The sequence below is a fragment of the Catharus ustulatus genome, chromosome 2 (assembly GCF_009819885.2).
Source record: "Catharus ustulatus isolate bCatUst1 chromosome 2, bCatUst1.pri.v2, whole genome shotgun sequence".
In the NCBI taxonomy this organism is placed as follows: domain Eukaryota; kingdom Metazoa; phylum Chordata; class Aves; order Passeriformes; family Turdidae; genus Catharus; species Catharus ustulatus.
Genome location: NC_046222.1, coordinates 666,720 through 684,386, shown reverse-complemented (window position 1 = coordinate 684,386; position 17,667 = coordinate 666,720). Strand labels below are relative to the sequence as shown.

The 17,667-nt window shown below is 49.4% G+C and overlaps 1 protein-coding gene across 2 annotated transcripts in view; it reads left to right on the top strand.

The window, feature by feature from the left end:
• The first annotated feature begins 5,739 nt into the window (after positions 1 to 5,739).
• Positions 5,740 to 17,667, top strand: part of TIAM1 (TIAM Rac1 associated GEF 1) — a 105,588-nt gene continuing 93,660 nt past the window's right edge. Inside the window, exons 1-2 of one of the 2 annotated variants that reach the window (XM_033084362.2) lie at positions 5,740 to 5,840; positions 13,257 to 13,316. In XM_033084362.2, the coding sequence (XP_032940253.1) occupies positions 5,825 to 5,840; positions 13,257 to 13,316 (76 nt within the window). In that variant the 5' untranslated portion in view covers positions 5,740 to 5,824. Of the gene's footprint in view, positions 5,841 to 13,256; positions 13,317 to 17,667 lie in introns of those variants that run through there. The other variant, XM_033084363.1, reaches the window with a different exon arrangement.

The following is a 17,667-nucleotide window of genomic DNA, read 5'->3' as shown; positions in this document are numbered from 1 at the left end:
GTAAATCCATCTTGATGAAACATCTGGATCTCCCTGCGGAGAGGAAGTGCTGATGAAGTTATTCATGAAAGAAATCGGTGGTGGAAGTGCATCCTTGTCACTCCTTGTTTGCAGGATTATCTCTGGGAAGTCAGGATGTTCTGCATTTTTAACTCCTGCAGTTCGAGCAAGATGCTTTTGTTGTAAGAATGGAGAAACCGTGAAACCCTTGACATGCTGATAGTTATCACCAGTTAGAACAAGCCTTATGTTTACTTTCCTATTAGGAATTCTAATTTTCCAGAGCAATGGCATTTCTAAGGCTTTTTCTTTAATTTTGTTGTTTTCCCAGCTTCCAGATGATGCTGTCTGGGCTTCCAGCGTGGGAGCTGAGGTGGTGGTTTGGTGCTTTTGAGCTTTTACATCAACAAATCCACTGGTGGCTGCAATCTCCTGCTCTGGGTCTGAGCCTGTCATGACCTCCTGTCTCAGCAGAAGCCAGCTAGAAAATTTCCTAAAACATGTTTTTAGCACTTTGGGCATGCTCATGTTTTAGGGATGCTCATTTCTTAGGCATCTGTGACTAAGACATGGAAAACCACTGGCAGTTAAATCCTTGTTTTACCCAGAAATTCCCATTTTGCCGTGGTGGGGTTTTTCCCAATTGTGCTGAGCCTCTGGGTGGGACTGGCCTCTTTGGGGGGCACATGGGGATGGAAAGCCCTGAGTGCAGCTCAGCTGTGTGCCTGTGAGCAGCTCTCCTTGCAGCAGCGTGGGCTCTGTGCCTCCAGCTCAGCAGTTCCCATGGCAAGCTCTCCTACCTTACAGAGCCTGGCACCAGTGGTGCTGCCGTGTTTGTTTCTGCTCCCCGAGCATCCTGCTATGTGTCCCCTCTCTCCAGACCCTTCTGCCACTGAGAAGCGCAGTAGGGAAATGCTGAGGGCCAAAATCTGTTGTCAGTGGGACTGCCCAGAGGGAGAACTCAGCCCCTCTGCTCTCCAGGGATCTCTGCAGCCAGCACCATCCAGCTCTGTCCCTCCCGAGCTGCTGTGTTCACCCAGGAGCTGTTAGACCTCTGGAAAACAAGAGATCTTGCCAAGGTGAGTACAAATGATGTGTCAGACCATGGCTCCATTCTTCTATTTCATTTTTTTCTTTCTTCAGTGACTGAGGTGTTTTCAAGAAGGAAAAACTTAAGGCTTTGCTGCTTCTGGGACAAAACTTCTGTGCTCTCCTTCCTCTTAGGTTTTTATAGTTTAGAGGTGTGGGTGTGTGTTGTGGCATCGTGTTTGTCCCCTCCCTTTTCCCTGCCTCTTTAGTCATGAGGATTCCAGTCTCACATGCTTAAAATTTGTCACATGGACCCAGTGGCAGTTTAAAAAAAGCCCTCAGAAAACCCCAAGTATGAAGCAGACCTCATGGTTTGGATGCCTGGAGCGTGGCCACATCGTATTTCCAAGGATGATTTGCCAGGAGGGGTTTGTTTCTCTAGCGTGTCCCTGAGCCCTGGGCTGGTGCTGGGCTTGCCCTCCCACCCTCCCAGGATGTGACTGCCCCAGCTCCCACCTGCAGCCTTTGCTCAGAATGTGGAGCCCCTGTGTTTTGCTGAAGCCCCACTGGAAGGGGAGCATCCTCCAGGGTTTCCCTCACTGCCAGTGTTAAACTAAGACATGGAAATTCCATAGTGTAGCCATTAATCAGCCCTCCCTGAGAGTTTCCAGCTGCAAATTGCTGCAGCACTGACAGATGTGGGCTGCTGAATCTGAGCAGCTGATCCTGCCAGGAGGGCATGGTGGGTTATGTCTGGGTGCTTACTGTGCTCTCTTGAGCAGGGTCAGGGAATCCCTGCCTGAGTTTGGGCATAGGATGATTTCTGCTGTGGGGCAATGAAACACAGATCAGAGTCACAGAATGCTTTGAGTGGTGAAGGGCCTTAAAGTTCATCTCATCCCACCCCTGCCATGGGCAGGGACACCTCCATGGTGCTCCAAGCCCCATCCAGCCTGGCCTTGGGCACTGCCAGGGATCCAGGGGCAGCCACAGCTGCTCTGGGCACCCTGTGCCAGGGACTCAGCACCCTCACAGGGAGCAATTCCTTCCCAATATCCCATCCATCCCTGCAGTGGGAAGCCATTCCCCTTTCTCCTGTCACTCCTAGCCCTTTTAAAGTCTCTCCACATCTTTCCTGCAGCACCTTCAGGTCCTGGAGGGCTGCAATTAGGTCACCCCAAAGCCTTCTCTTCTGCAGGCTGAACAATCCCAATTCTGCCAGACTTGTAAAGGATGTAGAAGAAAAAAAAAAGAGGAATTTTCCCTTTAACAATGCCTCGCTGCACAGAAGCAGGATTTCTTGCCCTCTGGCATCCTCAAGTCGGGAGGTCAGGATTTGGGGAGGGGGGATTGGTGCAGGCTGGCCCCCGTGTGTGACCTGTGGAGCACAATCCCACAAAGCAGGGCTGTTCCCAGGGGGAGCAGGCGGCCAAGCCTGATTAAAACGTGCCAGGGAGCGGGGGATGAGGAGGAGACTAAGCACATTTCCTTCCTGGGGTTTTTAGGAGACACTTAAGGGAGCACCCCGGGATGAGTAAGGGCAGAGGCAGACTGCAAAAAGCACTCAGGGAACTTGTCTGGGGACTTGAGCCATGTGGGCTGTGGTGTGAAAGCCAGGCTTTGCCCTAAAAAATGGCAATAAAAGCCAACAAGCCCAAAGAGCCAGATGAATTTAGAAACTGTGCAGCTCGGGGAGCAGGGCTGGAAACAGAAGTGCAGCAGCTCAGGCTGCCCTTTCCATCAGCTCCAGAGCATCCCAGCAGGGTGACCGGGGCTGCTGGGACAGCTGTGCCAGATGTGCAGGGCTCCAGGGCTGGCACTGCCATGCTGTCCCTCTGTCCCCTGGCTGCTCTGCAGCAGGAGCAGATCCCTGGAGGAGCTGGATCCCAGTTAGCTGTGCTACCTGGCACTGCTCAGTGGCTGCTGCAGAGGGATCAGTGATCCTGGTGACCTGGAACACCAGGAAACAGCCTGTTCATGTCCAGCCGGGATGCTGAGCATGGTTCCTGTGCTTCCCTCTTCCATCTCCTCCCTCCTCTCCAGCACCGAGCTGCACAGTGAGAGCTGATTCCAGAATTCCTCCTTCCCAGGCTGCTACAGGCAGTTGTTTCTGTGAGCTTTGTTTATATAGATCTGAGGCAGATTAAAGCACCTTTTAAACTCAGAGGCTTGTCAGGGGATAGGTATTTATCACCCAAAATATCTCAGCCCTCCTGGTCCCTTCCATCCTCCTTCCCTAACTGAGTTTTGTCCTCCCCACGAGCTTCCTGGTGCTGCAGGAAACTTCTGACCCCTTCAGCATCCTGGTCATGCTGCAGCACCTTCCTTCCCTTATTTATTTACCTGTATTTCCTCTAATGGGAGGTGGAGAAGGGAATCAGAATCATCAAGGTTGGAAGAGATCTCTGTCCATAAGGCTGGGCCTCCTGGCTGTGGGGGATTTCACTTAGGTTAAAGTATGTTTTTCTCTTCAGAGAAAGAGGTGCTGTCCTATGACCAAATTCTCTGCTGAAGTTATTTTTAAAAAGCCCCAAATTGTGGGAAGTGGATATGTTCCCGTACAAGTATCACATGGACACACACATATATAAAATATATATATAGTAATTTATAATGGCATCTTAGGAAGCAATTAGTTTACTTTTGTGCCAGTGTTTTTGCCTGTGTGGAGTGGGAGTTGTTGCTGACATGTGCTTCTCCTGCCCTTCAGCTGATGATGGTTTAAATAAAAACCACTTTCTTTAGGAGTGTGTCAGAGGGGTTCTGTATTGAAAAGCTGTTTGCTTTCTTAAGTCCACGTGCACATATGTTTTTCTCTTTATGGTCTTAGGTTTCAGTGGTGTTTAAATCTCATTTTTCACAACTCAGTTATTTAGAAGCCTATGTGAGGTTATTGTATGAGTCTCTTCACTGTTTGTGGTAAAAAGGGAACAGGTTTTGTCCTCTCTTTACCACCCTGTTAACTTTCTAAAGATGTTTTTTGAGCTGAAAGCTCAAAATAAGAAATAGAAATGGATAGAAAACTGTCATGGTCTTTTGTGAACTGTGTAAGACCATCCAGATGTGCAAGAGTCTGGTGCAAACCAAGGCTCCAGTAGTTTTGAAAATGAGACACTGTCCGTGCATACAGCTCGTAGAAACCTGATCCATCAGTTATTTGTGGGGTTTCGAGCATCTGGAGCAATTTCCTAATTTTGCAGGAGACTCGGTGTGCAGTTGAGGGCTAAGTGCTTCCTTTCTGTCTGCCTCGCTGGCTCCCTGGTGTAAAGCAGCAGGAGCAGAGCTGTGTGAACACGTGCTGGCTCAGAGCTGCAGCTTGGACGGAGTTAGTCCTGCCTGGGGGACAGCAGGAGGCCTTGGATAGCCCTTGGAAATGTCTGTCAAGCTGACCTGGGCTCTGCTGGTGCATCCAGCCAGCCTTGTTTCACCTAGGAGCACAGCTGATGGAAGGCACAACCATGTTTTTCTCCTATGTTTTTCTCCCCAGGCTGGCATTTTGTTTGGTTTCTCACGTTCCCTGCTTAGTCATCCCTCCTCTCAGTTCCTTCCCCCTCTCCTGGCTGGCACAGCAGACCCTGCCTGGAGGATGCTGCTCATAGCTGGGAGTTTGCCCTAGCAACCAGAGGCATCTCCAAAATTAGCTGCTTCCAGCCTCAGGGTCTCTGGGGTCTCTCAGGGGCCACAGGTCTGTCTCTGGTGCTGGGATGGGACAGAGGTGGCCAAGGGTGATGCACTTGGTGCTGTTTGGGGCAGGAGAGGAATTCATTCCCTTGGTGTTTTCTGGAGGGAAATGCCTTTGCAGCCCAAGTGCTCCTCCTGTGCTCCATGTGTGTGTTTGTGCCTGGTACCTGAGCAGTCACCTGCCCGGGCACACCTGGCTGTGCCAGGGCTGGAATTCCTGCTGGAGAGGCTCCTGGAGCAGCCTGGCACCACCTGAGGAGCAGGACAGCCCCTGCAGGAGGGCTCTCCTCCCTGGAACACGGGGCACAGCTCGCTGCTGCTGTTTGTTTTCGTGAGAGGCAGCCCAGGAAATATTTGAGGATTCTTTTGGAGTGCAGCCGTTCTCCTTCCCCTGGCTCTCCAGTCCAGGAAGATTCCTGTGTTTGGGATATCACTGCGTTTCCATGGCACTGTGAGATTTACAGAGAATTGTCCAGTGGTCACCTTTTGCCATGCTTTTTTGCAAAGATTATCTTTCTATTGCTTTGGAGGGTGTTCTGCAGCCTGGTGTGTTGTTACATCCACCATTCCTAGCTACCAGCTTCATTTTCCTTCATTCTTTTTGCAATATTTAAAACTACCCCAGCTAGCTCATGTATTTTTAAAAAATCTTTCCCTAAATGTTTTTTTTTTTTTGCTCTTGATGCAAAAAAACTCTCAGTGAGGAATTTTAGATAACTTGACTTTACCCCTACATTTTGTGCATAACTTTTATCATTTGCAGTTGCAATGGAAGTGTAAATAATCTTATAAAATATAAAATAATCCCAAATGTTCTCAGTGTGCTTGGGTTTCAAATAGCTTTAAGGTGACAGGAAGAAGGATGAGTTTATGCTTGGTTTTTTTGGCTTTGGTGGGATAGGTGTGGGTCAGAAGAGCATCTGCAGGAAAGGAGACATTTCTGTGGTACCAAGGGCTTTGCTGGTTTGGTCAGGCTGTACCAGTGAGCTTCTTGTCCTCCTTGCAGCACTGAAATGTGCCTCTGACACCATCTGCTTGTTTATCCATCTCTGCTCCTCCGCAGTACAGCTGTGACCTGTTTGGAAGAGAAATCCAACCCAAAGCCCAGGAGGGAATGGAAACAGTGGCAGGTAATTGAGTTTTAATGTGTGATGACGTGCAAGATGTAGCTTCTCAGGGGCCAGAAGTTATGTAGATTGTTGGTGTAAGGAGACAGAGGACAGCCCAGATTAAGGTGGGGGCACAGATATTTATTTGTATGTGGGAGGGAAGAGCCCATCAGCTGTAATATTTACACTCAATTACCCAGGGAGGGCTGGTAATTACTTGTGTTCTCTGGAGCATTGTGTGTTCTCCAACATATTCCTGCCATATGTGTTTGGCTGCCAGAAGTTTATATACATTTTCTGCCTTCCCTTCCAAACAATGTAATGTTTATTGCGAGTTTCACCAGTTGTTGTTTCAAGGAGGGTGAAAAAAACCTGCACAAAGCTGTGCTCTGGCACTGTACCACGGCTGTGTGCACACAGGAGGGTAAAAAGTGCTGGGTTTGCAGCCCTGGGAGTGATGGGCAGGAAAACTCTGCTGGACAGAGCTGGACCCTTGGAGGAGCCACTGCAGTGCTCTGACATTGTTTGCCATGCTCACTTCTTTTATTATTTTTTTTTCCTTTCCCTGGAATTGCTTATACTTGATTGTTGCAATTGATTGCGATTGTGAGAGCTAATTTTAGTGCATAAATTTTTACACTGGAAGCCTGCCAAGCGTTTGTGTGGTGGAGGAGAATGACTGCACAGGATTTGGTGTGGGGTGTGCTTGTTTTCCTTTCTCCAACCAAATATCAGTACCAATCCATGGGCTGATGTAGATTTATATGTAGGGAATAGTTGTACACAGCCAGCTTTCTCCAGGAAGAAAATTCAGCCTCGTGTGGAAACAGAAGAACAATTTGCAGAGCTGTGATGAGCTCTGAGGATGAGCTGATTTTACTGCCAGTGATGAAGTGACCATTGCCTTGGTTTTGAGACAAATAACCAACCTAACCAAGTTCCCTTTTGAACTTTGTGTGATGGAACAGAGGGCAGAGTGCTGTTCCAACCCCAGGAGAAAAATGTGGTGTGCTTAGCTGTGTGGATCTGGGCCCTTGGGAAATGTCACATCCCAGTCCAATTCCCACCAAGTTCCAAGTCAAGGAGGTTGAATCGCCCCAGGATAAAAAAATGGAAGTTTTATTTCTGAGTGAAATATTAACTCAGGGATAAGTTTTGCTTTCTGCATCAACATTTTTATATATCCAGGGTTCAGGATATTCAGGATCCAATGGAGTTGGGCTGCTTTGTAGGGCTTTCCTCCTTTTCTACCTGCGTTTGGCCAGAGAGGAGCAAGGAATGTGAAGGGATAGAGAGGATGTGAAGATTGCAGTGGTGGTGCTTAAGGCCTTTTGGGACAATTTTTATAGATTGAAAAGTGATGCTAAAAAGGAAAGCTCATCTAATGGATTATTTTTGGTGCTGAAACGATGGGCTCACTTTAAGATTAGCTACCAGAAGTCCGTGGAACTTGTGTTATCTTTCTCCCACGTGTTTTTGGTGTCTCCTCTCGCTTGGTTTTCTTCCTGTCATTCCAGTTGTGATTTAGCTTACGTGCTTGTTTCAAAACAAGCTACACTGTCAAGCTGCCATTATTCAGACATTTCTCCTGGTCGTCCTTCCACGGTTATCCACAGATTGAAGTTCTGGCAAAGTCAGGGATGAGAATGATGAAAGGTGGAAGATCCAGCTTATTGAAATATCAGCTCATTTTTTTGTGGTGTTTTGGGGCTTTTTTAGTTCAGCTTGGTGCCATATGGGTTTTAAGGACATGGTTTGTCCCTGGAAAAGTGTCTTTAAAGATGGAACAGTTTAAATATGTTCAAGAGAATTAATTAAAATGCCTTTCAATGGAAAGGGAAGGAGAGCTTTTTTTTTTTTTTTTCCAAATTAAAGCTGCAGCCTGGTGAAACATTGTGTATCAGTTAAAAAAGGAGCTCCAGTACATTCCTCTGAAACAAGGGATGAGCCAACTGCATCTGTGAGGTGTGGGAGTGACATTTCAGAGCCCACTGACAGCCTCATTGTCAAACTGAGCATCCTCTCTCCTGCTGGTGCTGGCTGGGAGCTCCTCACCTTCCAGGGAAAGAACTGCTCCTTTGGAAAACAGACACCTTTGGGCTGGGAAATGCCCAAATTGAATTAAACTGAAATAGCCTGTCTCTAGAAATCAGCCCTCCCTTCTCTGTCAGAAAGCACTGGGGGAAAGGGAAAAGCAAGAAATGTTTTTTTTGAGCAGTGGGGACTTTCACTGGTGGTTTCTCTCCCAGGTGCTGCAATAATTGCACGCTATGCTGTGGTGATGCTCCTGAGCCTTAAGCAGGTGCAATTATCTCCTTCCTTACGGGAGGATTTCCAGAGGTAGAGCCCTGGCAAGAGGCCTTTGATGTCCTGTCTGGGTTGTGATGGATTTGAGAAGTGAAATGCCACAGCAGAGGGGACGGGGAGCTGCAAGACCTGTGTGCCGTGCTGCCAAGTGAGCAGCTGCTTCCAGCTCCAGCCTGGAAGATTTTGTTTACAAGGAGCTGACAGAATGGTAGGATTGTGTAGGTTAGAGGAGCTCTCTGGTCCCACCTCCCTCTCAGAAAGCACTTAGCAGCGTTTTTGTGTGTGTGTATGTGTATAAACAGATCTGGTGCGGATTGGCACCTTCCTGCGTGCCGCTGCGCCGTTCCCAGAGCGCGGCTTTGCCACAGGGGCTGAGCTCAGACCCAGCACAGCTCGGCTCTTGCAGCCCTGCCACAAGGACAGCCATCCCCTGGACTGCAGAGCAGCAAACAGTGAGTGTGAGGGGAGGGAAGAGCTGGGCAGGCGCTGATGGAGCGGTGCTGGTGATGGAGCGATGGAGTCAGGGACAGGACCAGGGGCAAGGAGCAGTAATGACAGAGAGGCAGCTCATCAGAGAGGATGATTGGAAGGCAAAGCTGAGGTGACAGCGGAGGAGAGGTTTCCCTCTTTGATCTGTTTGATCCGCACCTGCGGCGCTGTCCTGGAGAGGGGGGCTCTTCCAGAGGCACCTGTGGAGCAAACCCTGGAGCAGCGAGGGCAGGGCAGCCTGCTGAGCCAGCAGACACTGCTGCCAGGCTCTGTGGCTCTGTGCAGGTCCTTGCAGAGCAAAAGCTGAAGGCAAGGACCCCAGCCCAGGTTTTCCATGGGGTGAGGAGTGTGCCCACAGTCGGTGGTGTCTGCTGTGAGCTCTGTTTGGAATAAAAACCCTCAGCACACACTCAAGGGCTGTTTTAAAATTTTTCCTCTCCAGGAACTCTCACACTTTGCTAAACTTTGCAGTGTTTGGATGCCACAATGGAGTGGGGAGCAGGGTGGAGAGAGGGCAGGGGGATCAGAAGGGAGGACAAAGGCTGGGCTTGTTGGCTGGTGGGAAAGGGCCAGATGGAAAGGGAGAGAGGGAGGAGGAGAAGCGGATGCTGGAAGTGCTGGGTCAGGGGTGAGGGGCTGCAGCAGCCACACCTCGGGGTCTGACCATGCAAACAGCACAGCCAGGAATGGCTGGGAATGGCTCCTTGTGGGGCTGGATGCTGTGCTCCCAAGGTGAGGTGGGCTGCTCCCCTGGGAAGCCAAAGCAGCAATTGTTCTTAGAGGGGGAAAGAGGAGAAACTCTTGTGAGCAGCTTTAGTGGTGCTGGGGCTGCCTGTGACCTGCTCTCTGTTTCCCTTGGCACATTTTCCAGGAAAGAAAATTGCATCCTCGAGTGTCAGGGTGATTTTATTTATTTATTTTTAAAATTACTTTTTAATGCTCCAGAACTGAGTTGGGCAGTTTGGTTTTACTGATGTGTCTGCACAACCATTTGTCTGAACCCTTCCTTCCCTCTCCCCGTCCATCCCAGCTGGTGCTCCTCGAGTGGGGCTGCTCAGGATGAGCCCAGAGCCTCTGGAAGTGTCTCTGCTGCCCTGGCAGTGTTTCTGGAGAGCGCTGCCTGCTCCCTGGGCTGCCCCAGCCTTTGTGGGAGCAGGGATCAGGAGGCTGGGCTGATGTTCTCACAGAGATAGCCGTGTCCTGCTGGGGTTTGGGCTTGCTGACAGTGACTAAGCCATGAGCTGTGTCGGAGGTGTGATGTGAGGAGAAGTGGGTGAGGTAACAGACAGGTGTTGGGCAAGAGCACAGGGAAGAGGTGCCTGGCAGGTGGATGGGAAAACAGCCTTGGATCTGGGTGTCAGTGTCAGATGGAGGAGATGGTGATTCAGGAGCTGCACACGTCTCTCATGGGGAGAGGCCTGTGGGAACAGTGCTCCTGGAATAGATGAGGCACAAGTGGTTTAGCTCCAATTCATTTGGTTTTTTTGTGCAAGAGGTGGGTGTGTTGCTGAGACACGGGGACGGCTCGGTTTGCTGACAAAGGCAGGGAGGCAGAGCAGGGCTCAGGGAGGGCCAGGGGGGTTTGGGGGTCACAGGCAGAAGGGAGCAGGATGCCAGCTCTTCCCATGGCATTCCAGAGGGGCCTGGAGAGCACAGGGGCAGCACAGCAGCCACGGGAGCTTTCCTGCCAGATTTGCAGCAAAGATGGGAGAAGCATTTGGATGTGACCCGTTTATAGCCTGAGATAATTTCTGCCCTGGCAAACCCAGAAAGAGATAAAGCAATGGAGAGCTAAGAGCTAAATCTCTCCTGTAGAAATGCTGGGAGCATATGTAATAGGATTGTTGAATTGGAGTTACATGTTTTCCAGGATAAGCACTGGCTGATGATAGAGGGCTGTTGTAGCCATGCTTAAATCAGGGAAAGAGCTGGAACTGGGGATTTACAGCAGTTGTTGGGGATGCTGGGGTTTCCCTGTAAGCTTCCAGAACAGAAGAAAAGGCTTTTGTAGATAAGACAAAACAGATCCCTGAGAAGGTTGGAGCTCCTGGAAGGGGGAACATCAGTGCTCTGACCTGAGGCTACTCAGGTATCACAGGTTTTTCTTACACTAAGCAAAAATGCTTTGTAGATCTTGTAGCTGAACTTCTGTTAGTTTACATGGGGAAACGGAGGTTTTTTAGCAATACTTTCATTTGTTTTTCTGCTCGCCTTTCAAGAGAGGCATTAAAAACTCTGCACATCCTGAGTGCTGTGTTAAACATGTTATTGAAGTACAGCTTTAAGCCAGGCTTAGGAGCTGCCACAGCTGAGCTTGTCTGCCTAATCTGGACTTGGTGCCTTTGCCTGTGAGGGCTCTGATGCAGTGTTAATTACAGGACAGGACAGCTCCTGCCTGGGTTTGTCCCAGGAGGGACTCGAGGATGGGGAAGGATGTTTGTTGGTCTCAGTTTGGGGAGCTGGGGTCACGAGCCATGTGTCCATCACCTGTGCTCTTCAGCCCCAGCCAGGCAATGCCTCGTGTCCATGTCTGAGGGAGCTGCCTGGGGCAATAGAAAAAATAGAAATAGAAAAGGTGGAAAGCTCTCAGGAAGCCGTGTGAAAGCAAATCTCAGGATAGAAGAATGCAAGAATGCTGAAGATGCAGCACAAGAGACAATGAGGCTGTGAGCTGTGTAGAAATAGGCCTTAGGAAAATGTTAAGCAAGACAGAAATATGTAAGTTTAATAATGAACCTTTATCCATTGTTTTGAGCTATTACAGGCAAGCATTGTTCAAAGCAAGATGTGCATGCAGCTTAATTAATTGGCTTAAGCAAACGCTTGTCAGCTTTTAACATTATGCTATTGGCTAGAAAGTTGTTAAAAGATCTTCTAACAAAGAGAATTTTGGGTGGTGTTGTCATGGTGAGGGCTTTCACCATCTCCTGTGTCTCGCCCTGTGAAATGAGGCTGATGATGCTGATGGAATAAAAGCTCTAAGACTGCCGTGCCTGCAGCCCCATCCCATTGTTGCTGGATATATAATGTGTATAATATCATAATAACAACAAGAAAATCCAACAGGGGCAGGGGCTGTGATGGGACTCCAGCAAGCAGATCTGAGATAATGAATACATCCAATTGTTGTTGGCTTTTAATGAAAATCCCTTTTTTTTCTGGTTGTGCCTCTTCTTCCCTGTGAGATGCCAGAGCTGTCCTTTACCTGCTGTGAGAGCCTGGCAAGTGCTGCTGTTTCTGTTTCAGGTGTAGCTGTCCTTCTGGGACCCCAAATCCCTGCTGGGGTGTCCCTCCAGGGGAGCTCCTGATGGGTTTGGTGGATCCTTGTGGAGCAGCACCAGCTTGGATGGAGGTTTGTGTCTGAGAGCTGCTGCGTGGGGCTGGGGCTGCTGGCTCCTGGCAGCCCCCTCCTCTCTCTCCCAGCTCTCTGGCCCTGGCTGCTGGATTGCCAACAAGCCAAAGAGCATTCCCTTGGAATTGTGGATGGATAAAACAGCAGTGGGTGTTCAGCTGGGCGGCTGTTCAGAGAGCAGGTGTTTCCTCCTGGGGTTTAAGTCACCAAACTCATCAGGACATTCCAACTTCTTGCATTTTGAATTCCCTGATGCCCAGGAACACAGTCATTTTCTCAGCTCTGGAGGCTGACATCTGCTTACAAGGATTACGTGTGTTCCTGGAGCAGCGGGCACAGATTTTCTTTGTGGAAAGGGATGTATTGGAGAGAGTATTAAAGCCCAGTAGAAGTTCCTGCTCTGGAATGGAAATTGCTGTGCAGGTTTGGAGCGAGGCATGCTGCGGCTCGCTTATTTATTTGGCAGATGTCTGATGGTGTTACATCATCCCAGCCCTCGGAGCTGTGGAGGGCTCAGTGTCTTGTGGGGGGTTGGCCATGGGATGCTCTCCTTTTCCCACTTTCCTGGGGTGGGAGAACAGCCTTTTTCCATCAGGAGCTGTGAGCAAGCTCTGCCTCCCCCAAATCCACATCCTGGGGTGATGGGAAGCACTGGTCAGGGATAAGAGCCATGGGAAATCTCTGCTGGATGATGCTCAGGACTTGTCAGTCCACTCATGTTTCCAATCTCTGAGCAGCGTGTGGGGATGATATTTGCTGGGGATAAGTGACCTTTTACTGCTTTTGTTGTGCAGGCATTCCAGAGATTTATTTTTTAAATGCATTCTGTTTTGCTACCTGAACCCTCAGCCAGTGCTTCCAGGTTATTGTTCTGTGAGATCCACACTAATCCTGAGCATAATTTTGCTGAGAGCATTCAGCTGGGCGCCGAGGTTTCTGTAAAAGTCCAGATCAATAGCAGTGGCACAATGAGCTGGACCCAAGGCTTGTGCAAAGAGCTGCTTTGGAACAGGTAAATGCTGCCTGCAGCCCTCAGTGTCTGGAGCTGACTGACCACAGACCCAAGGGAAACCACCCTAATTGGCTTCCTTGGCTTTTGTGGCTCTGGCAAGATACAAACAGCAGGAAAGTGAGAAGCAATTTGGATTTGAATTATCCCCCCCTGCACTAAGAGGTCGAGGTGGTGTTGGAGTTTGGCTGAGGTGTGTTTCAGGGGTCAGGCAGTGAACAGCAGCTCCCTGCGTCTGGATGCTTCAAGCTGACCTCTTAATCTTCCTTTTTCATTGCAGGAGCTCCGTGGGACAGCCAATGTTTCCCTTTGGTGCTGTTTGCTGCCGTGACACCCTCATGTGAGTAAGGATGGGTGGGTTTGGTGAAGGGGTGTGTGTGCAGCTCCTGCCCACCCTGCTGCTGCCCTGCCCACCTCCCCTTCCCATGCCCATCCTGGGGCAGAGCACAACCAGGGTCTCCTGGCACTAAAAACCCTCAGGCTTCCTGGAGATGCAGAGTGGAATGTTTGTGAGAGACCCTGTCAGCAGCTGCATGTTTTATCCAAGCAACATGTCCAGGAATGTTTATAGAAACATGGCAGCGCTAAATCCGGACAGTTGGTCACTAATCTGTGCAAAGATGCAAAACTGGTTAAATCAAAAGATTCCCTGAGGCAGCCTCTGAGTTGCAACATAAGGGTGACCCAGGCTTTTAAAGGCTCCTCTCTGGCCCCTGGTGCTCCCCACACTTCCTCTGTGTGGTCACTCCAAATTGCTGCCAGCTGGCCCGTTCATCCTGTGTGGGGCTGTGCTGCTCTCTGCCTGACCTTCCAGAGACACAGACAAAATCTGTGGCTTATGCAGATCTTTGAATTTACAGCCAGCCTAACACTGAGAGGGAGGAATACAGGGAGTTTAAACTGCAGAGGAAAGAGATTTGGTTCTTGAGTGCCTCACTATTGACCACAGACCCCACTGTGCCCATAAATGAGTCTGAGACTCCTTGCCTGTTGTGTTTGAGGTTTGCTTGCCTCTGTGCTGCCTTCTGCCCTTGTTTCAGACATCAGGGTATGGTATGTTTCCAGCTAGACAAATATGAGCTGTCTTTTTGTTCCAGGGTAAGTTTTTCTTTCCAGCCGAGTGGTTTTGTAGCGTGGTGCCTTCACAGAGACAAAAACAGAACTGAAAAACACGATTTAAAAAAATGTCAGCATCACAAAGAAAGAGGAATGAAACCAGAGGACTGCTATATCATCCAAGTGAGCGTGCCAGTGTGTGAACATGTGGCAGGGCAGTTAACAGAAAATGATAGTGAAATTGGGTGATATTTCCAGTCTCCCCAGGGGGAAAGCACATGTGGTTTACAATGGATAATGAAATGTTATGGTTTTTATGTCTAATACGTTAATTCTGCCAGGGCAGTAATCCCGAGGTTCCAATCCACATTTAAGTTGGAAAGATATGCACAGGCTTTTATTGAGGACATAAACTACAGTGCATTTAAGGCAAAATAACAGAAAGATGGAAGAGGCTTCCACTTCTCTTCCCTTCTCTCCCACTCTATTCTATCAATTACTGACTCATGCCAGAGGGACTGCTGCCCTGAAGCCTGGTGCTTCTTCCTTGGCAAACATGGAAATTAATACTTTTTTCTTTTTTTTTTTCCAATTTTGGGAGGGAGATACCATTTGTGATGTTTTTTTGTGCTTGTGTGGGTTTTGTAAGAGGAGCTCTTGAGCACTTCTAGCTTGAAGCACCTGGTGGTTGTGGATCAGCCCAAGGTTCTGCTCCAGAGTGCAACCCGTGAGTTGTGCACCTGCTTCACCCAAATCCAGCCCCAGCTCCCTCAGTGATAGATGGACACCCTTGGTTTAACCTTCCCTGGCCAGCTGTGGGCTTGTGCTGCTTTGCTGTGGCTTTCAGAGCTCCTCACTTGGCTGCTGTCCCTCACCTGCTGTAAGGACAGGGTGGGGAGGGAGCAAGAGGAGCTCCTCCTGGAGAGCTCTGCATCACCTGTGCTGTGTGAGCCCTGGTGGGGAGCGTGCAGCAGAGCTGGGGTTTTTGTTCTGCCTTCTCAGGGGTCTCTCCAGGGCTCTGATCCATGGATGCTCTGAGTTTGGTGAGGTACTGAAATGGGAGAGGAGATGGATGCTCACACCCTCTCTCAGGTGGGTTCTGCAGAACCCCGAAATGCAGAACGTGGTTATTTCTGTTTGAGGAGTTCCCTTATCTGCCCCCAGTGTGCTGCAGTGGGGGAAGTGGGCCATGCTATAAAAATCACTTCTCCAAGTGACCCAGCCCAGCATTCCTGACGTGCTTCAGCACACGATCCCCCACTTCTGCTTTTGGGCAATCAGTGCAGCCCATGAAACTCGGCTGGTTTGTTACTCTGCAGTGTATTTTTGTTCCCCCTGCCTATTTAGTGCAACTTTAATACCCCTCCACCACTATCTATCCCGTGCCCTGTATTAATCACATCTGCGTGCGTGTTGTGGGGAATAGAATAAAGGGAAAATAGCTTTGGTCACACAGACTTAGGCAGAGCAGGATCTGCCCTGATAGCTCTCAGAGCTTCTTAGAGCTGGAACAGTGACAGCAGGCAGCATTGGAGTCCACCTCCCAAATGTTGTGTTTAATCCTAAATCAGGCTTTAGCATTCAAGTAACAGGCAAATACTGAAAAGCCTCATAAGAAGTAGGAGGAACAAGCAGGACTTTAAAAAAAAAATAGTCCAAATGAGGAAAAGTAATCAGCAGTTCTGGAACTATTATGATTTTCAGAACATGAGGCTTTTGCCAGTAAAAGGGACCCTTGAGCTTGCTTAAGAAGTTAATCTGTGTATGAACTCTCAGTCTTAGGGATCACCCAGAGAAAGGATGGCTCTCTGAGCCTTCAGTCTCACATTTGTGCAAGTAGGAAGGCAGGGTCACCTAGCAGTGGGGTTAGAAGTGGGAAACTCAGGTGAGAGCCTGATGCTCCTTGCAGAGGTGAAGCTGTGATGCTGTGGCATGGCTTTGAATGAGGGGAGGATAAATAGGGAAAGCTGAAAATCAGCATTTGCTTTCATGTAGAGTTGTGCTGCTCTTTCAATTAAATAACTTCATGAGAGTCTTGAAAGGGAAAAAGACCCCTGAAGGCAGCTTAGAACAAGTTAATAGGGAAGGCACTGAGACACAGAGCAGAGACATGTGGTCAGTCCAGTTGTGCCAGCTGTGATGTTTATAACCCTGAGTCACCCTGTGACAGTCAGTGCTGGTGGCCCTCTGGGCAGGACCTGAGGTCCAGAGCTCTGCTCGCCCTGCAGGGCTTTGGGTCAGGCTCTGAGTGGGGTCAGGGCCCCCTGAGAGAGGTGTTAGCAGTGTGGTTCCTGTGCTGTGCTCTGGTTGAGGAGGTTAAAACCAGGTCAGGGCTTCTTTTCATTGAGGTGACATTGAGGGGAGATTGGGTTTTTTTGGTTGTTTTTTTATTTAAACCATCTGGCTGTAATAGAAGAAATAATTTGGAGCTTGTTTTCTAAAAATGAGAACATGTGCAGTCAACCAGCATCTTTTATTTTTATGCAGCACATCTAAAATAGGCTCGAGTCTGCCTCTTTGGGATCTGCATCCGGCACCGAGTCACAGCAGCACTGGTGCTCCTGCCCTCTCCTTGTGCTCCCTCCCCTCCCTTCCCTGCTCCCACCGCTTGGCAGTGAGCTCTCCTCCTGTCCCTGATTTCTGGGAGCAGAGCCTGACCCCCCCTGGCTGTCCCCTCCTGTCAGGGAGTTGTGCAAAGCCACAAGGTCCCCCTGAGCCCCCTGTTCTCCCCCACTCTTTGTCCCTTCCCTGTGTTTGGGCAGCTCTGCAGTTGTCCAGGGCAGGGGAACAATCTGCCCAAACTCATATTTTTTCCATCAGGGCTGTGCAGGAGATGGGGATAATACTTGCCTTGCAGGGGCATTGTGAAAGTTAATTTGCTAATTATTTACAAAGCACATCAGAGTGCTGCTTCAGTTATATACAGGGTTATGATAACATCTAATTAGTAATTCCCTGTGACGCTTCGTTTTCTTTCTGCCATAAATACTGGCCTAATGTAGGGACAGCCTTGCCTGTGCTTGTCATCCAGTGCCTCAGAGGGAATGAAAAAAGCTGGATTTGGTTTGTGAATGGTGCCTCTTTATCCCCCTCCTCCTGTTCCACCTGACCCACAGAACCAGTGTCCCCTCTGGTGAGCTGCTGCCTGTCTGGTGTCCATCCATGGATCACTGCTTGGGGAGCACTCACCCCCTTCCGTGGAAATCTCATCCCTCTGGCCAAGCCCCTTGCTTTTCCCTGCTTTCCCATCCTTCCCAGCCTCACAGCTTTCTTGCTGGGCAGGGCCAGGTGAGGGATGACAGGCAGGAAAGAATGAGCTGCCGTGGGAAGATCTCTGCCCTCCCTTTCTGTGGGACCTGGACCAAGAGCTGGGATAACAGGGCACAAGATTTTTCTCTCTAAGGTTTTCTCTTTGTCTCTGCCTGGCTTTGCATCCCATATTGTGCAGTTCTGTTTCATGATGCATGTGCAGCATCTTGTCTTTGCTTTGGCCAGCATGGATATGAGATTTCAGCCTGTTAGGGTGTTGTTTTGCTCTTCTCCAAATAAGTAAACCTTGGAGACCCTTGCTGTCCATCACACATTGCTGGTTTTACTCAGCTCTGAGCGGCTTTGGGCACTTCTGAGGGTGTCAA